Genomic DNA, 22,139 nt, shown 5'->3' on the forward strand with positions numbered 1-22,139 from the left:
GCTCAAGAGCTTTGTTACCGCATGACTGATGAGTGTTTGGGTGCACAAGACTGGATGATCTAGTTGTCGAGAAGGGAGTAGTGCATGTTGAAGACATTGTCCAGGTTGTACACACTCTAGGAATAATGCCGATTTCTGTCACAACATGAGTTTTGATAGCCAATGTTCCCAACCTAATTTAGGTGATAGCTTGATCTTATTTGAACAATTAGCCTAGTATTGATTGTAAATCTAACACTAATGCCATTATTTGTATCAATCAATGCAAGCAGTCGCGTAGATATAATGGGGAAAGGGAGTCAAAATTTGAAAATCCCCCCGAGCTCCCAATATTTGCCCCCCCCCCCCCCCAAAAAAAAAAATGAGTGTCCGAAATTTGATTTACATTATATATTACGCCATTATCTCATGTTGTGATGTCGAATTTGAAAATGCTGGGACCCCTAAGGTCAAGCCCCCCCCCCCGGGCTTCCAAACCCCTAGCTACGCCATTGAATGCAAGACATAGGCCCTATTTGATCATGGTTAACATACTGTTGGCAGGATTTTTTAAAAAGCCGAATTTCTTCCACCTCCTATGCTTAAGGTGGATTTGTAAAATAAGGTGGCAAGATAAAATATCCAATGTGCAAGTGTTTCAGACGCCTCGGCTGGCTTGGTCATGTTCATATAATGCTACAAGTTCGATTCCCACAAGACATTCTGTATAGTGATCTAATAGAAGGCAGGAGAGCCGATGGTCGCCCACTTTTAATGTAAACTGATGTATGCCAACGCGAAATAAGGCTCTTCAAAATCGACACTAACAGTTGGGGGAAAGTGGCACAGGATAGAGCCACATGGAGAGCAAGCATAAAGGAAGGGCCCTGTATTACAAAAGGCTTACACACCAGAAGTAGAAAGAAGGGTGAAAGAGCAACAGTGCCTGGTGATACAGATAACCAACCTGTGACCGCAGCTGTGTATCAACGATCAGCAGCTGTGTATCAACGATCAGCAGCTGTGTAACAACGATCAGCAGCTGTGTATCAACTATCAGCAGCTGTGTATCAACGATCAGCAGCTGTGTAACAACGATCAGCAGCTGTGTAACAACGATCGGACCCTTTCGTCACATGAAAAGTTGCAAAGGGAAAAGATGATCGCCCGAGAAGCAAATGCCACAGATATTAAAATGTATTGAGTTTTGGCTTCCAAATTTAGGAAATGAAGTATTAGACACTGCCTCTGAATGGCTAAACTCTCACTATCTGTAGAGAAATAAGTGTTAATTTTCTGTACAGGTAATTTTAAGTAGCCACTACCTTACTCTAATTAGAAAATTGTTTTCAAGGATCATAAATGACAAAGAAGAACACCTGTCATGTTTATTTTGTAAACAAATCAAAACTGGTACATTTGAATTCAGAGTTTCACAGTTTTATGAAGTTTTAATAAAAATCACAGAGAAATGAAACATTTTTATTTTTACAAATGTGTGATTATTACATGCTAATACAATAAATTAACTCCCTTTAAATATAAAATATGAATTTAAAAAAAAAACAAAACGTTACACGTTACACAAAGCACGACAAATACATTGTCTTTCATAATTTAAGAAAACAATCTTCCCTGACCAGTAAACAGTAATCATTCCTGGAACATAACGAAATGTCATATAACAGATAACAGTACTACAAATAGTACAATAATTAAAAAAGAAAGCAAATATCAGAGTACAATATATTAGCAACAGTACTGTTGTTACTGATATCTAAACTATGCATGCATCTTTAGCCTTTGCATAAATGTGTTTCAATAAATTGATAACAATTAAAAAGTGGAAATGATTACAGAAACTATTCTCAGGCAAAAGAAATTAACAGCCAAGCTATCCTCAAACCATATTTGTAACTATACAGAGCTTAATGGTAATGAATTACTTTATTGAAATGGCCACAATACATTAACTGTATTGTACATCAACTGTATCATTGTAAGAGCACTACAGTAGAACCCACTTGGCCCTAAAATATTTGGCTATACCAAAAAAAAGGCAAACTGGAAAGATTGCCCATATCCAAAGAGGACAGGCTAAAATAGGCAGTAATAGCAATAACAAAAGTTATTTATCCAATAATTTATATAGATAATATTTGGTTTATTTTACTATTTTTTTTAACTAAAACTGATCCTTATAAAAGTAAACATTCTTAAATACTCAAATAAATCACTAAACATAATTTTTTTAAAGACTATTGCTCTTTGTGTGTAAAAAGAGATTCTTACCAGACGGGTGTAGGTGGATCAAACTAGTGACATGTTTTAAAACAATTTATCACAAAAATCATATATACTTGATAACATAGAATCCAAAAAACAAACCGATATGTCCTGAGTCTTCAGTGTGTACTGATGACAAAAATTATTTCTTTTTACCTCCCTTTTTCCCCCCTTTCTTGGCTTTTGCCTTGAGTGCCTTGCGGACTTTGTAAGACCTCCAGAATGCTTGAATTGTAGTGGCAGCTTTTACGACCAGCTCTAGTTCTCTCTGGGCACGCTCTAACTTGCTCCTGGCCACTCTCCTCTCTTCCATGATGCTCAGGTACTCCTTCTCCAGGGTGGCAAATCTCTCTTCCAATTCCAGCAGCTGTTTCTTCTCTCCTGCATACACGGCATCTATTTCTTCATATTCATCCTGAGGAGAATTTTTTTTTCTGTAAGTTTTTCTCAAATGATGCACAGTCCAATTAAAAGACAAATTTGATTACTTTTTGATAGATTAAAATGTAAATAAGTAGCCTGTTGTGGACTACTGACATGGACAAACAAGGTTATGTCTATCTATGATTCCAAAACACAAGGGATTGACTAACACATGAAAATACATATTTAATAAGATAGTCAAAGTAAACTGACAACAATGCTGTAGAAAAACAACAATACAGGCTAAAGAACCACAACTAACCAGAAAACTGCATCATACTATTACTATATATTTTAACGCAACAACAACATTGTCCCATGGACCATAACCCAACCCAAACAAACATATGAAATCATAGCAATTGAACAAGCCCTTATCCTACTGTGGTTCTTTTAAGTAAATAAAATTTATTGTCAGAACTATGAGTTATAAAACATTAGGCCTTAAATTGCATGGCTGAGGGAGGCACAGGGGCTGAGCGGTAAAGCACTTGGCTTCCGAACGAGGTCCCATGTTTGAATCCAGGTGACGGCTGGGATTTTTAATTCTGGGATTTTGGGCGCCTATGAGTCCACCCAGCTCTAATAGGTACCTGACATTAGTTGGGGGGGGGGGGGAGTAAAGGCAGTTGGTCATTGTGCTGGCCACATGACACCCTCGTAAAACCCTGGGCCACAGAAACAGATGACCTTGACATCATCTGCTTTATAGATTGCTAGGTTACAAAGGGGAACTTTTAAAGAAACAAAAAATGTTCTCATTGCAATAACATAACCAAGGCGTAATAATAGTAATTGTTGTAAATAACAACTCTAAACTAGGGAGAGCCAGATCAAAAAGGAATTAACTCACAGAACATTATTGGAGCATAGGAACAAAAAACTATATTTTTTTTTTAATACTTCAGTTTCTCACTCAATACAGTCTATAACAGAGCCCAACCCAACAACAAAATCTTTGAAAGCCTAATCCCTCTCTGAAACTGATTAGGGAGTAACTCTACTAGGGTTGGAGAAATTTAGGAAAAGTGAGTTTTGAATATTTATTGATAAAATGTATAATTATAAGGTTAAATGTTCTCAGAATATCAATATTTTATAAAGTTTATTTTTATACTTTTTATCCATACTCAGATTAAGCTTAACAAAAAAGACTTTCTTGAGTAATTTTTTTTTATTTATTATACTTTTGTAGCCAACTCATTTTCCTCTAAAAATCAAATCAAATATGTTAGTATATTTAAAAATAAATTAAAAAATTATGCTACTTTTTGTAAATCTATCCCCTTGCACATTTATGTTTGTCCCTGAAAACTTTTTCAATCAAAACAATATGCACTGAAAGAGCTATAATAAAATTGTAGTTACAATATTTGTGTTGTAAGTCTCTATGAACAATTTAAAGCAACACCAAATAACATTTGATGAGGAATACAATCTATATATTGGAACATCCAACTAGAGATAAATAAACTTTTTTGACAATGGGCACATTTTTCTTCCTGAACAGGAGTCTCAGAGCAAGTAATATTTATCTTGAAAGAAATCTATATATTGGAACATCCAACTAAAGATAAATAAATTTTTTTGACAATGGGCACATTTTTCTTCCTGAGCAGGAGTCTCAGAGCAAGTAATATTTATCGTGAAAGAAATCTATATATTGGAACATCTAACTAAAGATAAATAAATTTTTTTAACAATGGGCACATTTTTCTTCCTGAGCAGGAGGCTCAGAGCAAGTAATATTTATCTTGAAAGAAATATCAGTTATTGTCTACGATAGAATAAATTAACAAATAATAACAAGAAAAAACTAGTCACCTGTCTTTCTCCAAGCTCCTGGTCATATTTCTGAATCAGTAAATCCACCTCATTTTCCACTTTGTATTTTTTCTGTCCAAAGAAATAGATTCATTGCAATGCAACTTTAACAGTTACTATATGTGTTAATTTTAATTAGAATAAGGTTCCTATCATTCATTCATAAGTCGTCCTTCAATCTTCATCATTACACTATCCATCTATTTTGTATCTCAATGTAAAAGCCTATTCACAAATTCACATACTCTGATTTGCTTATTTGTTTTTCAGACCTTAAAAATAAAAAAAAAATGTATCTTATAAATTACAGATGTTACTGTAAAAGAGAAGATATTTACGTCCTATGCAAATCCATGTGATGCATGTTAATCAGTGACTTTAACTCTGCTATGTCATTGGTTTCCTGGCTGACTCAGGCAACCCACTCATGCTCTAATAGTGATATGGAAAAAGGAGCACTTGTACAAATTTGCACCTATAGATGTATAACTTGAAAGCCTGTTATTGTCACAGACTAGACCCATTTTGTGTCTCATTCATGGTTTTGCGTCCATTAGCTAGTCAGAGTCCCACCTGAGAATACAATGACTGGACAATCATTCCCACAGGCATAAATCTTAATTGAGTCTTATGGCAGAGATGAACAATAGTATGGAATCACCAGGTATAGAACATTATCCCCCACTCCTTTGACTTTACCTCTCAAATCAGGTCAGACCATGGATAAGAATGTGATGCTGAATGTTTACATAGATGGAGGTTATACTTCACAATTAGCAGCAATGACCATTAAAGGAGGTCTTAGTTACTTTTATTAGATACTCCACATCTGTGACTCACCATCTCACATTTCTGAGTCAGAGTCATGAAGACAAGAGAGATAGATAACAACAGCTAAAGATAATAGTTCTTGAAGAATGAGACATATGCTAATATTTTGTATATTTTAAATTTGCAAGAGATATTGTTATTTGACTTTTTATATATATATATATTTATATATTACAACTTGCCGAAGCAATGACACTATCAATTTCAAAGAATTTTGTCAATAAATAAATATCCATTTGAACAAATAAATTAAAAAAATTGGCCAATGAGGTGATTCAGCTGAGAACATTTGGCATTAATAGCGCAACACTCTATCAACTTTTCTGCCAGTTTTAGGAATTTCCAGGCTTCCAAAAAACTAACTTTTTCTTAGTCCACAAAGAGAGTATTTAATAAGCTAAAAGTAGGAATTGAAAAACCAATGTTGTATCTACAATTCTATAATTATTGCCACCTAAGCAATAGGGCCTATAATCATCTCTTATAATGCTAACTAAAAATAATTATTGACATACAGTATACTTCAAAAAAGTAAAATATGGTTGTTTGCCATAAGTCAGGAAAGGAATAGTTTCAATATTTTTGCACCTCGTACTTTAATATACTTTAAGAAAACCTACATAGTGTAATATACTACTATACTTGGGTAAAATCTCTACCTTAGATTAAATACAATACTTTGGTTAAATCTCCTCCCTAGACTACCAGTGAGAGTTTGACAGAATAAATCGCTCCACCTGCCTACAAAAAATCAATGTCTACCAAACAGTGGTTCTCTTAACCCCTCTATATAGATCTGAAACATGGGTACTATACAGAAAGCAACTAAGACTAAGCGCTTTCACCAAAGATGCTTGTGCTCCATCAAGGACATATGGTGGCAAGACCGCATTACATGTCCTTGCAAACACCGGTATGGACAGTATAGAGGGACTTCTTATGGTCTGACAGTTACACTGGGCAGGGCACGTATCCAAAGGCAGTCTTTTTTGGTGAGCTAAAAGGTGGTCAACATAACAGAGGTGCGCCACAGAAATGCTTCAAAGACCAGCTTAGGTGCCAACTTGCCTTAGCTGACATAGAAGAGAGCACTTGGTTGCATGCGGCCTCAGAACGAGACAGCTGGAAAAGAAAATCTAAACCAACCACCTGTGGACAATGGTTATGCTTGCCCTGGATGAAGCAAAATATGTAGGTCATAGCTGGGGCTGCACAGCCACTCTTTGGACTCGAAGACAAGCCTTATTATTATTAGACTACAATACTTTGTAGATTTGACAGTTTGAGAGGGATATGACCTACATAGTGTAATATACTACTATACTTGGGTAAAATCTCTACCTTAGATTAAATACAATACTTTGGTTAAATCTCCTCCCTAGACTACCAGTGAGAGTTTGACAGAATAAATCGCTCCACCTGCCTACAAAAAATCAATGTCTACCAAACAGTGGTTCTCTTAACCCCTCTATATAGATCTGAAACATGGGTACTATACAGAAAGCAACTAAGACTAAGCGCTTTCACCAAAGATGCTTGTGCTCCATCAAGGACATATGGTGGCAAGACCGCATTACATGTCCTTGCAAACACCGGTATGGACAGTATAGAGGGACTTCTTATGGTCTGACAGTTACACTGGGCAGGGCACGTATCCAAAGGCAGTCTTTTTTGGTGAGCTAAAAGGTGGTCAACATAACAGAGGTGCGCCACAGAAATGCTTCAAAGACCAGCTTAGGTGCCAACTTGCCTTAGCTGACATAGAAGAGAGCACTTGGTTGCATGCGGCCTCAGAACGAGACAGCTGGAAAAGAAAATCTAAACCAACCACCTGTGGACAATGGTTATGCTTGCCCTGGATGAAGCAAAATATGTAGGTCATAGCTGGGGCTGCACAGCCACTCTTTGGACTCGAAGACAAGCCTTATTATTATTAGACTACAATACTTTGGTTAAATCTCCTACTTAGACTATATGCAATACTTTGTTTAAATCTCCTCCTTAGACTACAACACTTTGGTTAAATCTTCTTATTGACTTTGATTATGTAATTTTTTTTAAAAAGTTCAATTTTAGTTGTAATTGGACACTTACTGCTCTTAAATCTGCTTCAAACTCTCTGTGCTCAGTAATAGAGCTATTCAATGCAGATTGCAAAGCATTGATCTCTGACTGGAGCTTTTGGCTTTTCTGCTGACCATTCTTTGCATCAGCCATCTCTTGTTTTTCTGCCTCTAAACGAATACGCCTGTTATTTTCATCTGAGGCTTTCTCAATGTTGTGAAGCTCTGTTTGCAAACGTTTGATAATTTCATTATGCTTACGAATCTGAAATGAATTAAAATATTAAACTTAAAAACAATAAATTGTAGAATAGTTCAATAAAGCACATGAAACAAATAATTGTTCTAATCTAAGGGCACAGTCTAATTAACTTCTCTTACTTCTTCATCTCTATCCTCAATGGCTGTCTTTAAATCTTTTTCAAGTTTTTCAATAACTGTATAATGATGTCGTTCTCGTTTTGAGATCTCATCTAGATAAGCCTCTCTTTCCTTTTCTTCCTCTGGATTGGTCAGAAGCTTGTGCATTAGTATGTCCCGGAGTTCTTGCATATTGGAAATTATTGTCTGTCCACCTTCATTCCTTTCGCAGCTTTCGGATATGACATTTATTGCAGTAGGATTAAGATTGAAGAGGCGCAGAATATTTTTGCAAGAATGACTAATCTGGAATGGAAGATTAAATAAGATTGTTAAATCAATCTTTAATAGTAAAAAGTAGATTTTTTTCCAGAAATTATATTTTAAATGCAGAAATGCTTTCAAAAGATACAGGCAATCATTGACCTAAAACAATATAAATTGAGAAGCTACTGAGATAATACTGAAGGGGACATAAGAATTGATGAAATGATTTGAGTAAAACGTTAGACACCAAGAAGAAGAATTAAATGAGAGGTCAAGAGATTGTGTTTATGTAAGTTTTCAAATGTTTCTTCAGAAGTGGAGATTTTTATGTCATGTCCTAGCCCATTAGACCTTTGGGCCAACTCTGACCAATAGAATTGGTTAACCTGGCCCACCACATGTTTTGTAAGATAAAAAAGAAATTACACAAGCAAAGTTCAAATTTTTGGCTGAATCAGGCAATGCACCCTAAAAAATAACAAATCTGTGAGATCATATATTAGTTCAAATTTCGTATTTTTATTCAAGATTCTAGGATGCACCTAGTGCTTGAATTAAGTAGTTGTGCTGAACTGAACTGATTTCACTTTTATTCTGATGGGTAAAATGTTCATTTGAAAATTTGTTAATCTGATCAACATTACACAACTCAAACTCATTAAGATATGTGCTATATGTTTCTTGATTAGGAAATATAAAATTAAAACTTTTTTATTTTTTAATTTTAAAAAAATCAGAATGATATTTTTATCATAATATATATTAGCTTCATATAGATGAAGGCATGATACATTTCTTTTACAACTTCTTGAAGTGTAGTCCCAATCCTAGGAATAAATACAATTATAATGCAATTAAATTTAGTGCCCGAAAATATTATTTATTCATTGAATATTGTGAGGATTAAATTTCAGGTGTGTAATGTTTATTTATTAAATTCAAACTATCTATTAGAGATTCTACACACCTGTTGTGCTACAAGGCCAAGGTTTCTCATAGTCTCTTCAATGCGAGGCTCATAGTCAGAAATAAAAGAACGATTACTTTTTGCAGATGATGACCTTCCTTCTTCTTCATCCTCTTCTCTAACCATGCGCTGAGTGTTGTCTGCTACATCCTGCTGTATATCACCTTGTATTGAAGATTCTACTTCTGTCAAAGCAGAGGGCTCAATGTTCAAGTTCTGATAATCATCACTACCATTTAAAATATTTTCTTGTGAGATAATATTTTTCTTTTCTTCTTCTTCTTTAGCTAAGGCTATTTGTTTTAGTTTTTTTGTAATTTGTTTTTTTCGTTTAGTTAGCAGAATATCCAAATTATTTCGAATTTCTTCATAGCTGCTCTGAATGTGGCTATGTTTCTGCAGCAGATCCACTAGCTCAGAACCTAGAGATATTCTAAATCTATCAATATTTTGTAAGATATATGGAAAAGCAGTTACGATTTCCGCTCTTTTAATAGTATCTTCAAACACTGCCATAATTCTTTGAGATTCTATAGCTGAGAGCTTTTTGCGTGTTGGTTCTAGGGCTCTAGTAGGATCTAATTTGATAGATTTAGTTTTAATGCGTAAAGGTAAGTTAGCATTTCTCTTGCCGTCACCGGCTATCGTTTGTGTAGTTAACTTTATGTGCACCGTTGGCTCATATGTAACCTCGGTCAAAGTCTGACTTGACATTTTAAAAATTTAGATCTAGACTCTAGCTAGATATCTAGATCTATATATAAGGTACTACTACCTTATATATCTATAAATAAGCTAGAAAAGAGGTTTTATAAAGCAGTTAGATCTAGATCACGATGAGCAAAGATTGTAGAGCTCTAAATTATATTTTGGAGTTTGAATCGATTATCTTAAACAATGTTGATCCGTCAAACATAGATGTATTTGTTGTTGAATAAAAGGAAGTCTCTTCTCCAAAACAATAATAAACTGCTTAACAACAAATAGATCTTTACTTTAAATTATATTGTGATCTTATGTAAATAGAATAACTATTTATCAATCAATGTACATTAATGATTAAAAGTAAAATATTTTCAATATAAATTATATATTAAAAATTCATAAAAATATTATTTACAAAATTGGAGTGTATTAATGCGCATTATCGTAACGAGGGAACTAACAGGAAGTGGTAGCTGAAATCTATTTTTAAAAAGGTCAACTTTGTTTTTATTTGGATTTAAAATGGAAGTAGATTTATGTGGCGATTGTCCGCTCATCGAGTGCACGCCTAGGCAGAGGGTTCGGACTACTAGTGGCACCAGCATAAGTAATATTTCAAGAAATAATTACTAATTGAATTAGTTATGTTAATATTTAAAAGGCATGGGCATTAACTTAATCTTAAATTAACCGTTAAATTAATAATTAAGTAGATCTACTCTACACTCTAGATCTAGTCTAGAGTCTAAGTCTAGCCCTAGGCACTCTAGTCTCTACTCTAGTCTCTAGTACTAACTAGACTCTAGATCTAGTAGTAGTCTAGTACTAGTTACTAGATCTAGTTAGTAGTAGTAAGTAGAGTTCAGACTCTATAGGACTCTCTTAGTCTCTAGTCTCTAGTAAGTCAGTAAGTAGATCTAGATCTAGTTACAATTATAAACTTATGACGTTACAAAGTAAAGTAGTATAGTGACTCTATTGTCACTCTATAGAGTATAGTCAGTATAGTGAGGCCAGTAGGCTTCTTTAAATATTTATTGGACCACCCGCCTTTACTTTCCACATCTAAAGTCAGGTACTCATTAGTTTGGTGGACTCAGGAGCATCCTAAGAATCCCAAAATTCCAGTCTTCCCAGAGATTTGAACCTCAGTTCAGAAACACTCAGCCACAATGCCCTTAGGTTAAGAATGTACTGGTTTAAAAAATGAAATTATCTTTGTTAAGATGAAAGATGCTGTAAAATGGCAGAATGAATTCAGGCTATGGAACGGTAGTCAGCTTCCCCGGTGTAACAAAAAGAGACAAACTGGTAGGTCCATATGAACAGCGTATTCAGGAAGGAACTGCGGCATCTGCCAATGTAATCTTTTTAAGACTCACTTTCCTGCCTGCAAGCTCTCAGGAGTTCAGAGATGTGCCTTACCCAACTGGCAAAAACAATGGCTTGTGTGGACCACTTCGAAAGGAAATATCAGGTATGTATGGTGATGCAACAGATTCCCTCAAACTGTGGAATAAGAGGAAACAAGAGTTCACGCAGTTTGGCAAAGGTTGGAATGCTTCTAGACCCACCAGAGAAGCTGCAATCATTCAAGAGTGCAAAATCGAGGCTTTGTGAATGGATCAAGTCCAAGTTTTACAAAAGCTGGGACCGTTGTAGCATGGTATCGTAAGTCTAGAAAGTTCTCAAATGCCCAAACAGGAAGGACAAATGGCAGCAGCTAGACAGAAAAGGTCAAGGCAATTTTGGTATAATTTTGACCTGGGCATTGTTCGATATGAGCCTACTTCACTAGGATCCGAGAGAATCACTATCCCAGATGTGGACATTGTCACACGGAAGACAGAACAGTAGAACACATCCTCTATGATTTCAGGGTTCTCAGAAACATGTTGGAAGATATGACTAGTCTTGGAACAGATAGAACTTATGCAAGTGGGGGTCTCGCTCTGTACGTAGACAAGCGAACCCTACTGAACATTGCCAGATACCTGGACGTGCTGTTAGGGATTAATCCCAGTACGGAGTGTTAGTGCATGGAGGCTTACAAGTGGTATAAAAAAAAGTTCATAGCTAGTATAAACTACTAAGACTTACTCTCGTACCTCCTTTCTCTAATTTTGAAAGAAACAAATCTAGTGAAGTTGACACAAGTGAACTAAGCGCAAAAAGATATATCTGTGTAACAATTACTGTTTTCAATAATTCTCAATTTAGCATCAACTTGACTTAAAATTCTTGCAAATTCACTGAAGTAATAAAACCACAAACTAATGCTTTTTATTTATTCTGTAGTTATACTGTTACAACTTTACACTGATATATTTTTACACTGATACAATTTTATGCTAATACAATTTTACACTGATAAAACTTTATACTGATAAAACTTTACACTGATAAAGCATTGTACTGATTCAGCTTTGTACTGATACAACTTAACTTTTTATTCTATCAATTAACTTAACTCAACAACTCATAGGAGACATGGTGGCCGAGCGGTAAAGCACTTGGCTTCCGAACTGGGGTCACTGTTTAGAATCCTGGTAAAGACTGGGATTTTTTAATTTTGGGATCTTTGGGCGCCTCTGAGTCAGCACAGCTCTATTCATTAGTTGGGGAAAAGTAAAGGCAGTTGTTCGTTGTGCTGGCCAGATGACATCATTGTTAACCGTGGGCCACAGAAACAGATGACCTTTATATCATCTGCCCTATAGATTGCAGGTCTGAAATGGAAACTTAAACAACTCATAGACCCAAACTGCTCAAGGACCTGCAACAGCTCAAGGACCTGGACTAAATAACTTTCCCATAATTTATACCTTTTAAATCTTTTCTGGAAATTTTAGAAACTTCTGTTCCAAATATTTCTATTAGCTAACCCCTTCTAGAAACCAGATTTGTGACCTCCTACTCTGGTTATTTATAATAATTAAAATGTGCTTACTCTGAACTTTCTTTTATCTGACCCTGTTTCTAGAATAAGGTAGAATGAGGTCACAGTACTAATTCATGACAATCTGCACCACACAAGAGTAATAATCAATGAAACAGTAGATGTAGCTTTTTTTGTCAACGTTAATCACAAAATGAAGAGAAAATATTTTTTAGACCAAATTGTTAAGACACTTAGTTGAAAACAATACAATTTTCAATTTTAAAATAAATTTCTATGCATATTATTATTGAAACCACCCTAAGAAAAAAAGTTAATAAAAGTGTAACAATTGATGACATACAATTATTAGTAATACAACTGTCATTCTAAATAGGTCATCTTAAAAAAAAGCTTGAAGTTAGATAAAAGCTAACAGTTTAAAAAAATTATTCAAATCACTTGTCTTGTACTGTAGACATAGATCTAGATTTCTTACATGTGAATTGCAAACTTGATTAAACTGTCTGCATAATTTATATTTTTGTTCAGTCCTTTACTTACTAATTCCATATTATTGTCTCTGATATAATTTATCCATTTAAGAAAATTGTTTAATTTTGTTTTTGTCTGTATACTGAATGAAAAGTTGAGCTTGGTCTCTTTCAATCAGGACATTTTTGATAAAGAGATGACATTGCTACTGATCATGTGATAAAGTGATATCTCTGATAATAGGACAGTGCTCGTTTGGGTCAAGTGTGTTAAAAGTTTTTTTTGAAATTATCATTACCATTTTTTTACCTGTTTGATTTGGTCTAATTTTGATTGGGAGTTTTAAATTCCATAATTGATGATGATGTTTTTTTTTCTTTCAACATTTCCATTGCTTCTGTGATAACTACATTTCAAGTATTACTGGCAATGTGTTAGTCATTGAACTGAACCCTAACTAGTGAAGATACAATGGTAGTCAAAAGAATGTTTCACTTGTCTTGTGGTTTTTACTTCAGAATGAAGCTGTTTGGTACAAAATAAAAAGGCCAATGATTTGTATTATTATATGTCAGGAACGTCTTCTTAAATGTGCTGCTGCAACTCTGTAACCAGTTTCTAGCTATGTTTTCATAAACTAAAAGCTGTTCATCTTTTCAATTGTGTTAGTGGGATGTTAACTTCAAATGATGAATGTATTGAGATGGCAACTGTTGTCCTTGGTGAGTTCTCAGTTAGTAAATGTTAAACTATAAATATTGTTTCACTATTGTCTCTTTATATAGTCAACTCCTGTGTTGTAATCACCCAGCTGCTATTTAAAGAGTCAAATTAAAAACACTTTACTTTTAAGTTACAGTCATTGTGTTTTTAAAACAATGTCTGAGTCTCATTTTTTGTTACCTTCAGCTAATAACTTTGTGATGGCTGACCAGTGGGAAGCGTGGTCGAGAGGCTAAGTGCGCTTGATCTTAGCTTGTCTTGGCTACCTAGAAGGGGGCTCGAGGTTCGACACCCAACTCGGGCAGAGTTGCGTTTACTGAGTGCCTAAAGGCAGCACGGAAAACCAACTCCTAGATACCCCCTCCCCCCCACCGGTCCACAAATGAGATTGGACCAAAGCGCTCTGAGCATGCTATAAGCATGAAAGTAGCGCTATATAAAAGCTATAATAATAATAATAATAATAATATTCTGTTCAATTACTCTTACATGATTTCATTTAATAAAAGGAAACTTTCTGTTTTATTTTGCATTTGCTTTTTGTGTGGTCAATGTTGAGGTTCCACTTGAAGTTGTTGTTGTGTTTTCCATCTTTATTTCTCAATTTTTATATGTTTATTTTTGGATTATTTTTGGATTAAACCTGTTAGAGAATGCAACTGTAACAAATGCTATACTAATATTTTTTTTAAAGTTATAAAACTTTGAAAAGGAAGACACTATTTACAAATAAAATTATGGTTTCACCAAAAAATCTAGTACAAATAAAATTTTACAATAACTTTGAAAGACCCTGCTTACAGATTTTATGTTATTAATTAAAATTTTGATTTCTTACTATTTAAGAACTTGATTATAGTACTTTTTTATGAAATTTCATGATGTCAAAAACCCTTTTAGGAGACAGGAATTTTTTGTTTTGTTTTAATAGAACTCCCCTGAGACCACCACCAAGCTCTACTATTTACCAACTTGAGTTGTACAAAATTATGTAATTCTTCTAAACACTTTATATTCTTGTTAGCATAGATATGAAAAACGAGATAAAAGCCTGGGTATTGTTTATGGTCGGAACGATGTCGCTCACACAGCAGTTCTCCCCCTCTACACGCAGCTGATGTGATGTTCCCTTGTTAGCATATATGGCTACACAAATTAGTAGACTTTAAAACAAACCACCTCTTTTCTTCTTGAGTAAAAAGAAAGTAAAGTAAAGTTACCCTTTCAGACCTTGTGATCTATATGGCAGATGATGTAAAAGTAGTTTATGTGGTCCACAGTTTACGAGGGTGTCATGTAGCCAGTACAACAACCAACTGTATTTACTCTTCCCCAGCTGGGTAGACTCAGAGGCACCCTAATAATTCCAAAAGTAAAAACCACAGAATTCACCAGGATTTGAACCTGTGACCTCCAGTTCAGAAACCAAGCGCTTTACCACTCAGCCACCGTGCCTCCATCTTTTTGAGTCATTGATGGAAATCATTTAAATATTTAGTGCTCAAAAACTTTGATCAAACAGTCAAAAGAAAAAAAAATTATTCTAAAATATGATCATTTTATGTATAAAAATTAAATGTTCCTTGTAAAGCTACGGTCTGCGTGCTTTTTCAGTTCACGGACCAAAGGTTTGGAACTCACTCCCCATTGATCTCAGACAGACAACATGCTATACCACTTTTAAGAAGAACATTAAGACCTACTTGTTTAAGACTTTTTTAGATTAACTGTTATTTTAGCAGTTGTGTTTATGTTTGTAATGTTTTTACAGCGCCTTGAGCCTACATTTTGTTTGTTAACAGCGCTTTATAAATAAAATTATTATTATTAATTTTGTATTTGCAGTGAATGATGATTACTTAAAGATAAGATAAGCTGGGGTATTTCTTTTCCCTGTTGGTTTCCTTGTAATCTTTTAACTATGGTTTTGGGCTATTAAATCGGGCTATCCTTTATTGCTAACCCAATCCATATTTAAAGATTGTAATCCATGTGACTAAAGCTATTTAGTCTCGCCTACTCAGAATCAGGAAGCTAAACTATTTCCTCTGACAGCTCTGTGACTGTTAAGTGGCTCTCATAATTAGCATCAAAACATAATTAGAATTCTCACACATAGGGTAACAGATCATGAGCCTGCAGATCCTAAAGTTAGCTTGGGTTAAAATTTAATTTTAATGTTGATGACTTGACTAAAAACAACATCTCGCCTTTTAATTGTTATCCCTGATTATATTGGTTTGGTGTGGGGGAGGGATATGATGGGCTTCTCACACAATATAAATGGCTAAAATGTCAAACTTTTACTATTTTTTTGCTATATTCTTTTTCTGAAATAATTGGTTTTAACAATGGAGAATCACATACATTTATTGTGGATGTTGTAGTATTGTCTCCACAATCCTATGATTTGAGGGTGTCTATAAATATATTCCCACTCATTACTTGGATACTGAAGAAACACAGTGCTGAATATATTTTTCTTGGGTTTCCAACGCAGTTGAATAAAATGAACCATCCAATGAGATATGAACAGTAACTTATAAATCATTTGTACCATGATAACTTGACATGAAGTATTATAGTTGAAATAAGACAGTTATGATACAGTTGATCAATAATAATCCATCAAAGAATAAGCACACTGAATATTTTACTTGTAACAATTACTAACGACAACTCCAATATCTACCTATATGTTCCTTCAATATTGCTGTACAAAAATTTTTCTGGATTACTTTGGTCACTGTTAGTAAATCCTTCAAGTTTCTTAAAGTGATCTAATAATTGAGCCAGTTTACTTCCTCTGGTCAGCTGCTATTGTTTGCTGTCAAGCGCGACATATACACACACATGACATGTTGACATTTCTTTTCTTTTAAATCATTTAAGCCGTTTGAAATTTTCAAAGTTTGAAATGTATTAGTGGGTTTGAAAGGGACAATATTCTCATGATGGTATTTACTCTTGTTTCTTACCAAGTTTATGTACAAAATAGTGACACTGTCAGTTTCCATGGGGTCACTGTGATGTTCAATAAATCGATTCAAAAAGAGTAATCATTTAGTTTAATATGTAGCGGCATCGATTAGAACCATGCAATGAAAAGCAATCCTTTTTTGTCTAGTTATTAACCATTTTATTACCTAAAACATCTGAACATTTTTGTGTGAATTGAAAGTGATATCTATAACTTAACGCCCTTGTCTTGTATGTGATGCAGCTGAAACCTTAGAGTTTTATTTTCTTCTCATTGTGTCCTCTAGATGATTCAGACCTGGACATAGCCAATGAAGTGGGCAACATGGGACAGGACATTCCTGACCCTAATGCTTGCTTCAATCAAAAAGTTCGGGAACAGAACAGAAGGAAACAGTGGCAGTTGAACTACCAGGAGGCAGCAATTTACTTACAGGTAAAGTGTCCAACATTTTCTGTACACAGAGAGTCATTAATATAAAGATACTAGCCGGATATGACCCGCGGCCTGTGGGCCTTAATTTGGGTATTACTGATCTAGTGGACTGTATTTAGATCTATTTTAAACATGGCTAATGTTCCCTTATCAATTTTTAAAAAAATATTTTGCCACTAAAATGAAAGTAGGGTATGAAAATGGGTTTACCAGTTTAGCCATAATATTGATATCAAATATAAAATACTGTGAAAAAGGGTTTAAAGTTTTGCCTTTAATGGAGATATATTTAGGTATTTTTATTTTTTAGGGTTTTCCGGTTGTGGGTGAGGCATTATACATACACTACAGTCTCCACCATGATCTAAGGAACATTTATGCCAAGTTTTATCAAGATTGGTCAAACGCTTTTGATTTCTAAGCCAGACTTACATAGATATATACATATGCCTTACTTTATATATTAGATTGATAATATTGAAAGAAAGAGAAAACATAGTGAATAAATTTTTTGTTTTCAATATTGAACCCAAATTTTGTTCTTCATTACATCACCTCCTTTTACAAAAACAAGTTATGATGCAAAGCTGTTACAAAAAGATAGAATAACATTTTAGTTTTTTAGAGGAATCTACTTTTGCATTATTCAAGCTGAAAATGAAAAATATGTCTAATTTATTGTAATAAGAACATTAATCAATTATCTTTCAGACTCTTAGCATTTTTGAATGGTCTTTCCCTCATGCAGAAAAGTATCTGGATAATTAGAGAGCAAATTTGTTAGTTTTTTTTTTGTGTGACTTACTAAACTTGGTATATTTGCCTTCAGGGAGGCTTTTTAAAAAGTACTATCTTGCCCCATTCCAATTTTTGATTTGAATGTGAAACCCTACTGACAATGTGCTAATTAGTGATATATTAGTTTGAATTGAATGAAATATTTACAAAATATCAAACAAAATAGTTGGCTTTGACCTTTTTTTTCATACAAAATAATATAAATCAGGGGAAGTTACCATCAACATAAGTGTTGTAGAGCTAGAGCTAGCATTTTCAGAATCCAGGAGTCAGTTAAAAAATTATGTCGCCTTATAGACTCCTTTATTTATTCCAGCATTATGCTGCAGATGCAAGCAATGCCAATCTGGTAACAAAAGTCCTAAACTCTGACTGTTCTAAATATCTGACTCTCAATTTCTTGGGAGTGAAAACAACAGAAGCCAATTTATCTGCTGTAATTTCATTTCCTAGGAGGGCCAGAACAACGACAAATTCTACACACATCCCCAGAGCCATGAAGCTTTGCCCGCCTATCAAGTAGCCCACAACCACTGGTTCTACATGTTAGACATGTTTGCTGCTTTGGTGGTGATGCTGCTAGCTGCATCTGAGAGACCTGCTGTGGCCTATTTTGAATTGCCAGTAGGGGTAAGTCAGTTTGATTTTTTAAAATTTCAAGTTAAAGTTATTTATAGTGCAGTTTTAAATGCATAGCTGAGTAGCATTTTTATACACAGATATATTGAGCTAATTTAAGTTGACTGTTCCTTGTTTTTTGTCTATTTCATTAGATAGACAGTGTTTTTATCTATACTTACGCAGTTGATTCTCTTTGAACTGTTGGTATCATCTGCCTTTGATGGATGACAATTTTTTGTATTGAATATATCTAGTGTTTCTTTTTCAACCCATAATATCACTCATTATACATTTTTAATGTTTAAGTTAATACAGTCAGTTAAGCTGAAAATCATGGATATCAGTTTCTGCTCCAGATGCAGAGAAAGATTGGTCAAATGTATCAGTAAATGACATTTGTTGGAAAAATGAAAGGGGTTGATGGATCTGCTGACCATACAAGACTCTTAGTAAAACTATTTGCCACTTTAAAAAAAAAAAAGAGCATTTCACTGCACATGGCTTTAAATCTCTTATTCTCAAAGGAAACTTTACTTTTAGTTTTGGTCAAATGTATTTTTTTTTCAAAGCTTTGTGTTTTTGTTTTTTCCCCTAGATCCATGGCTCATTAGAGATGCTTTGTCTTCTCATCTTGAGCTTAGACCTGGGAATACGTTTCAAATGGCTCAGATTGTGGGGGTTCATCAAGCATAGAAGAACATTATTTAAGGTAAGGGACTTTTATTTTTCGTGTTTAATCATTCTCTTTATGAAATGCAACAAACCCAAAGAGAACTTAGGAAAACTAATAAGGGTCACATGGGAAAATAATCAAAACATCCAACACCCCCTCAGTCTGTAGGATTCAGTTATTAGACTGGCAAGGATTTGTTAAAAGTTTTCAATAATGAGTTTTTAGCAGATGAGGATGATAAGAAGGCATATTAGTTTCCATTAAATATGCACCTCAGAACTGTGAAGCATGTATATACATTTTGAATCCTTGTATACATTATGTTATTTTATTTACCCTTTTAGCTTTATTTAAATATTACATGAATCATTGTCTGCTCATAAAGGCCATCTTGATCCTGCTCATGCTTGTCGAGTCCATTGTGGTACTTGTTAGACAAACCAACCACTTCCGTGTCACGAGAGCTCTGCGACCATTGTTCCTGTTGCACACCCACTACTGTCAAGGTGTTCGCAGGTGAATACTTTGTTAAAATTAAAAGATAACAATGAGATAGAGCACATTGAATAATAAATGACAACAAAAACAAAACAACTAAGAAATAGTGCCATTGGAGCATGGAGCGGGGGTTAGCAGAAATTGGCCAGGAAATCAAATTAGCAGAATTTAAATCTCTAATTAACTTCCTTGACTTGCTAATAATCTTTTTTGAAGGAATTGACTGTAAGAAAAAGACAGGATTATATTTTTCTTATAAACTATAGACATTCCTTTATAAGATTATTACACAGCAATCATACACATCATCATCATTATCTTTCCTTTGCATTCCATGTAGAACATAGGGCCTTAGTAAAAACATGCCACTCTCCACAGTCTCTTGCTGGTTATTTAATGGCTTCGCAGCTCTTTCCTGTCCTCTCAACTTCATCTAGTACACTGCATTGCCACATTCTTTTTTGGTCTTCCTCTACGTCTTGTGCCCTTGTTTCTCAGACATCTGTCAATGAAGGTCTGTACTTTTTTTGCTGTTGCTTCAGTTGTTCTCCATGTTTCAGAACCATACAGTAGGACCGCCTTTACATTAGAGTTAAGATTCTTATTTTAGTTTTGTTAGAGATGTGGGGAGATTTCCAGGTTGGTTTTAGGTGTGGAAATGTCTGACGTGCTAGGTTTATATGACGTTTAATGTCTTCATCTTTTCCACCTGAATCACTGACTACATACACATACAAGTTAAATTACAAGAGCAATAAATTAAATATGTAATCCTATGTTATCACTTAAATGCTTGAGAAATAAATGAGAAGAAGGTCTTTGAGGAGACCAAGAGGCATAGAAAATAAATCAGGAGAAACAAAACAGCAATGTGCATGCTGGTTTCTCTCTAAAAATAGGAATTCAGCTTTTTTGTTAGTGTAACATCATATTTGGTGTTCACTTAGTTTCAGTGTTGACTCTTGGTCATTAATGTTTGTGTGTCTCTTGTAGAATCACTCGCCAGATCATGCAGTCTATGCCCCCGATTCTGGACATGATTATTTTGCTGCTCTTCTTCATGTTGATATTTTCCATCCTAGGTTGGTATTGAAGGGTTTGTGTCAAATGTGTGTTGCAAATGTTTGTATCATTTAGTTAGATGCAAATACTTTTTAGGCCTTCTATGTATCTAAAATAAAAATGTATTTTTTTTAAGAGCTTGAGAAGACATTCTTGCTAAATGTATATCTACACATGGACAAATGGAATAAGTGAATTGAATTAAAAACAACATGTGTACGTTTACACCTAGGAGTTTTCATATTTTTCACCTATCAATTTTTTTAAATTAAGCATTAAATATTATATTTTCAATTATGACTGGATAAGTTTATGCAAGCATCAATTTTGTATCATTTTGTTTTGAAATACTTGCCTATTTGCTTCTCATTCTCACTAGAAAGATAATGTTGGTCTAGCAACCTTTTTTTGTGTTGCTTAAAATATAAAGCTTAACCATTCAGTTTGTTCAAAAAGTTAAAACTTTTTTTTTTGTGTTGCTTAAAATATAAAGCTTAACCATTCAGTTAGTTCAAAAAGTTAAAACTTTTTTTTTTGTGTTGCTTAAAATATAAAGCTTAACCATTCAGTTAGTTCAAAAAGTTAAAAAACTTTTTTTTTTGTGTTGCTTAAAATATAAAGCTTAACCATTCAGTTAGTTCAAAAAGTTAAAAAACTTTTTTTTTTGTGTTGCTTAAAATATAAAGCTTAACCATTCAGTTAGTTCAAAAAGTTAAAACTTTTTTTTTTGTGTTGCTTAAAATATAAAGCTTAACCATTCAGTTAGTTCAAAAAGTTAAAAAACTTTTTTTTTTGTGTTGCTTAAAATATAAAGCTTAACCATTCAGTTAGTTCAAAAAGTTAAAACTTTTTTTTTTGTGTTGCTTAAAATATAAAGCTTAACCATTCAGTTAGTTCAAAAAGTTAAAAAACTTTTTTTTTTGTGTTGCTTAAAATATAAAGCTTAACCATTCAGTTAGTTCAAAAAGTTAAAAAACTTTTTTTTTTGTGTTGCTTAAAATATAAAGCTTAACCATTCAGTTAGTTCAAAAAGTTAAAAAACTTTTTTTTTTGTGTTGCTTAAAATATAAAGCTTAACCATTCAGTTAGTTCAAAAAGTTAAAAAACTTTTTTTTTTGTGTTGCTTAAAATATAAAGCTTAACCATTCAGTTAGTTCAAAAAGTTAAAAAACTTTTTTTTTTGTGTTGCTTAAAATATAAAGCTTAACCATTCAGTTAGTTCAAAAAGTTAAAAAACTTTTTTTTTTGTGTTGCTTAAAATATAAAGCTTA

General features: G+C 33.9%; 2 protein-coding genes across 5 annotated transcripts in view; one reads left to right on the forward strand and one right to left on the reverse strand.

The window, feature by feature from the left end:
- Positions 1-1,966: 1,966 nt before the first annotated feature.
- On the reverse strand, positions 1,967-13,289 carry LOC106078393 (dynein regulatory complex protein 10-like). 3 transcript variants are annotated; one of them, XM_056005914.1, is made up of 7 exons: positions 13,148-13,255; positions 12,656-12,728; positions 9,001-9,185; positions 7,788-8,072; positions 7,438-7,671; positions 4,513-4,584; positions 1,967-2,680 (listed from the first exon to the last, which is right to left on the reverse strand). In XM_056005914.1, the coding sequence occupies exons 3-7, from the start codon at positions 9,124-9,126 to the stop codon at positions 2,408-2,410; spliced, it is 990 nt and encodes a 329-aa protein (XP_055861889.1). In that variant the 5' UTR covers positions 9,127-9,185; positions 12,656-12,728; positions 13,148-13,255; the 3' UTR covers positions 1,967-2,407. The 3 variants fall into 3 exon arrangements, with proteins under 3 accessions (XP_055861889.1, XP_055861887.1, XP_055861886.1); XM_056005912.1 differs by lacking the exon at positions 12,656-12,728 and having other exon boundaries at positions 13,148-13,289; XM_056005911.1 differs by lacking the exons at positions 12,656-12,728; positions 13,148-13,255 and having other exon boundaries at positions 9,001-9,952.
- The window catches only part of LOC106073131 (two pore channel protein 1-like), a 32,771-nt gene continuing 20,842 nt past the window's right edge, over positions 10,211-22,139 (forward strand). Inside the window, exons 1-7 of one of the 2 annotated variants that reach the window (XM_056005910.1) lie at positions 10,227-10,312; positions 13,497-13,800; positions 17,068-17,216; positions 18,468-18,644; positions 19,231-19,344; positions 19,694-19,824; positions 20,800-20,888. In XM_056005910.1, coding sequence (XP_055861885.1) covers positions 13,752-13,800; positions 17,068-17,216; positions 18,468-18,644; positions 19,231-19,344; positions 19,694-19,824; positions 20,800-20,888 — 709 coding nt within the window. In that variant the 5' untranslated portion in view covers positions 10,227-10,312; positions 13,497-13,751. Of the gene's footprint in view, positions 10,313-13,496; positions 13,801-17,067; positions 17,217-18,467; positions 18,645-19,230; positions 19,345-19,693; positions 19,825-20,799; positions 20,889-22,139 lie in introns of both variants that reach the window. The other variant, XM_056005909.1, reaches the window with a different exon arrangement.

The sequence above is a fragment of the Biomphalaria glabrata genome, chromosome 12, assembly GCF_947242115.1.
Source record: "Biomphalaria glabrata chromosome 12, xgBioGlab47.1, whole genome shotgun sequence".
In the NCBI taxonomy this organism is placed as follows: Eukaryota; Metazoa; Mollusca; class Gastropoda; family Planorbidae; genus Biomphalaria; species Biomphalaria glabrata.

Bases quoted from the DNA above. Each gene is read 5' to 3' on its own strand.
- LOC106078393 (XM_056005911.1), bottom strand. From the start codon at position 9,714: ATGTCAAGTCAGACTTTGACCGAGGTTACATATGAGCCAACGGTGCAC. The intron at 8,073-9,000 runs GTGTGTAGAATC...CTTCCATTCCAG, and splicing joins TTGGCCTTGTAGCACAACAG to ATTAGTCATTCTTGCAAAAA. The intron at 7,672-7,787 runs GTAAGAGAAGTT...AATTCATTTCAG, and splicing joins TTGAGGATAGAGATGAAGAA to ATTCGTAAGCATAATGAAAT.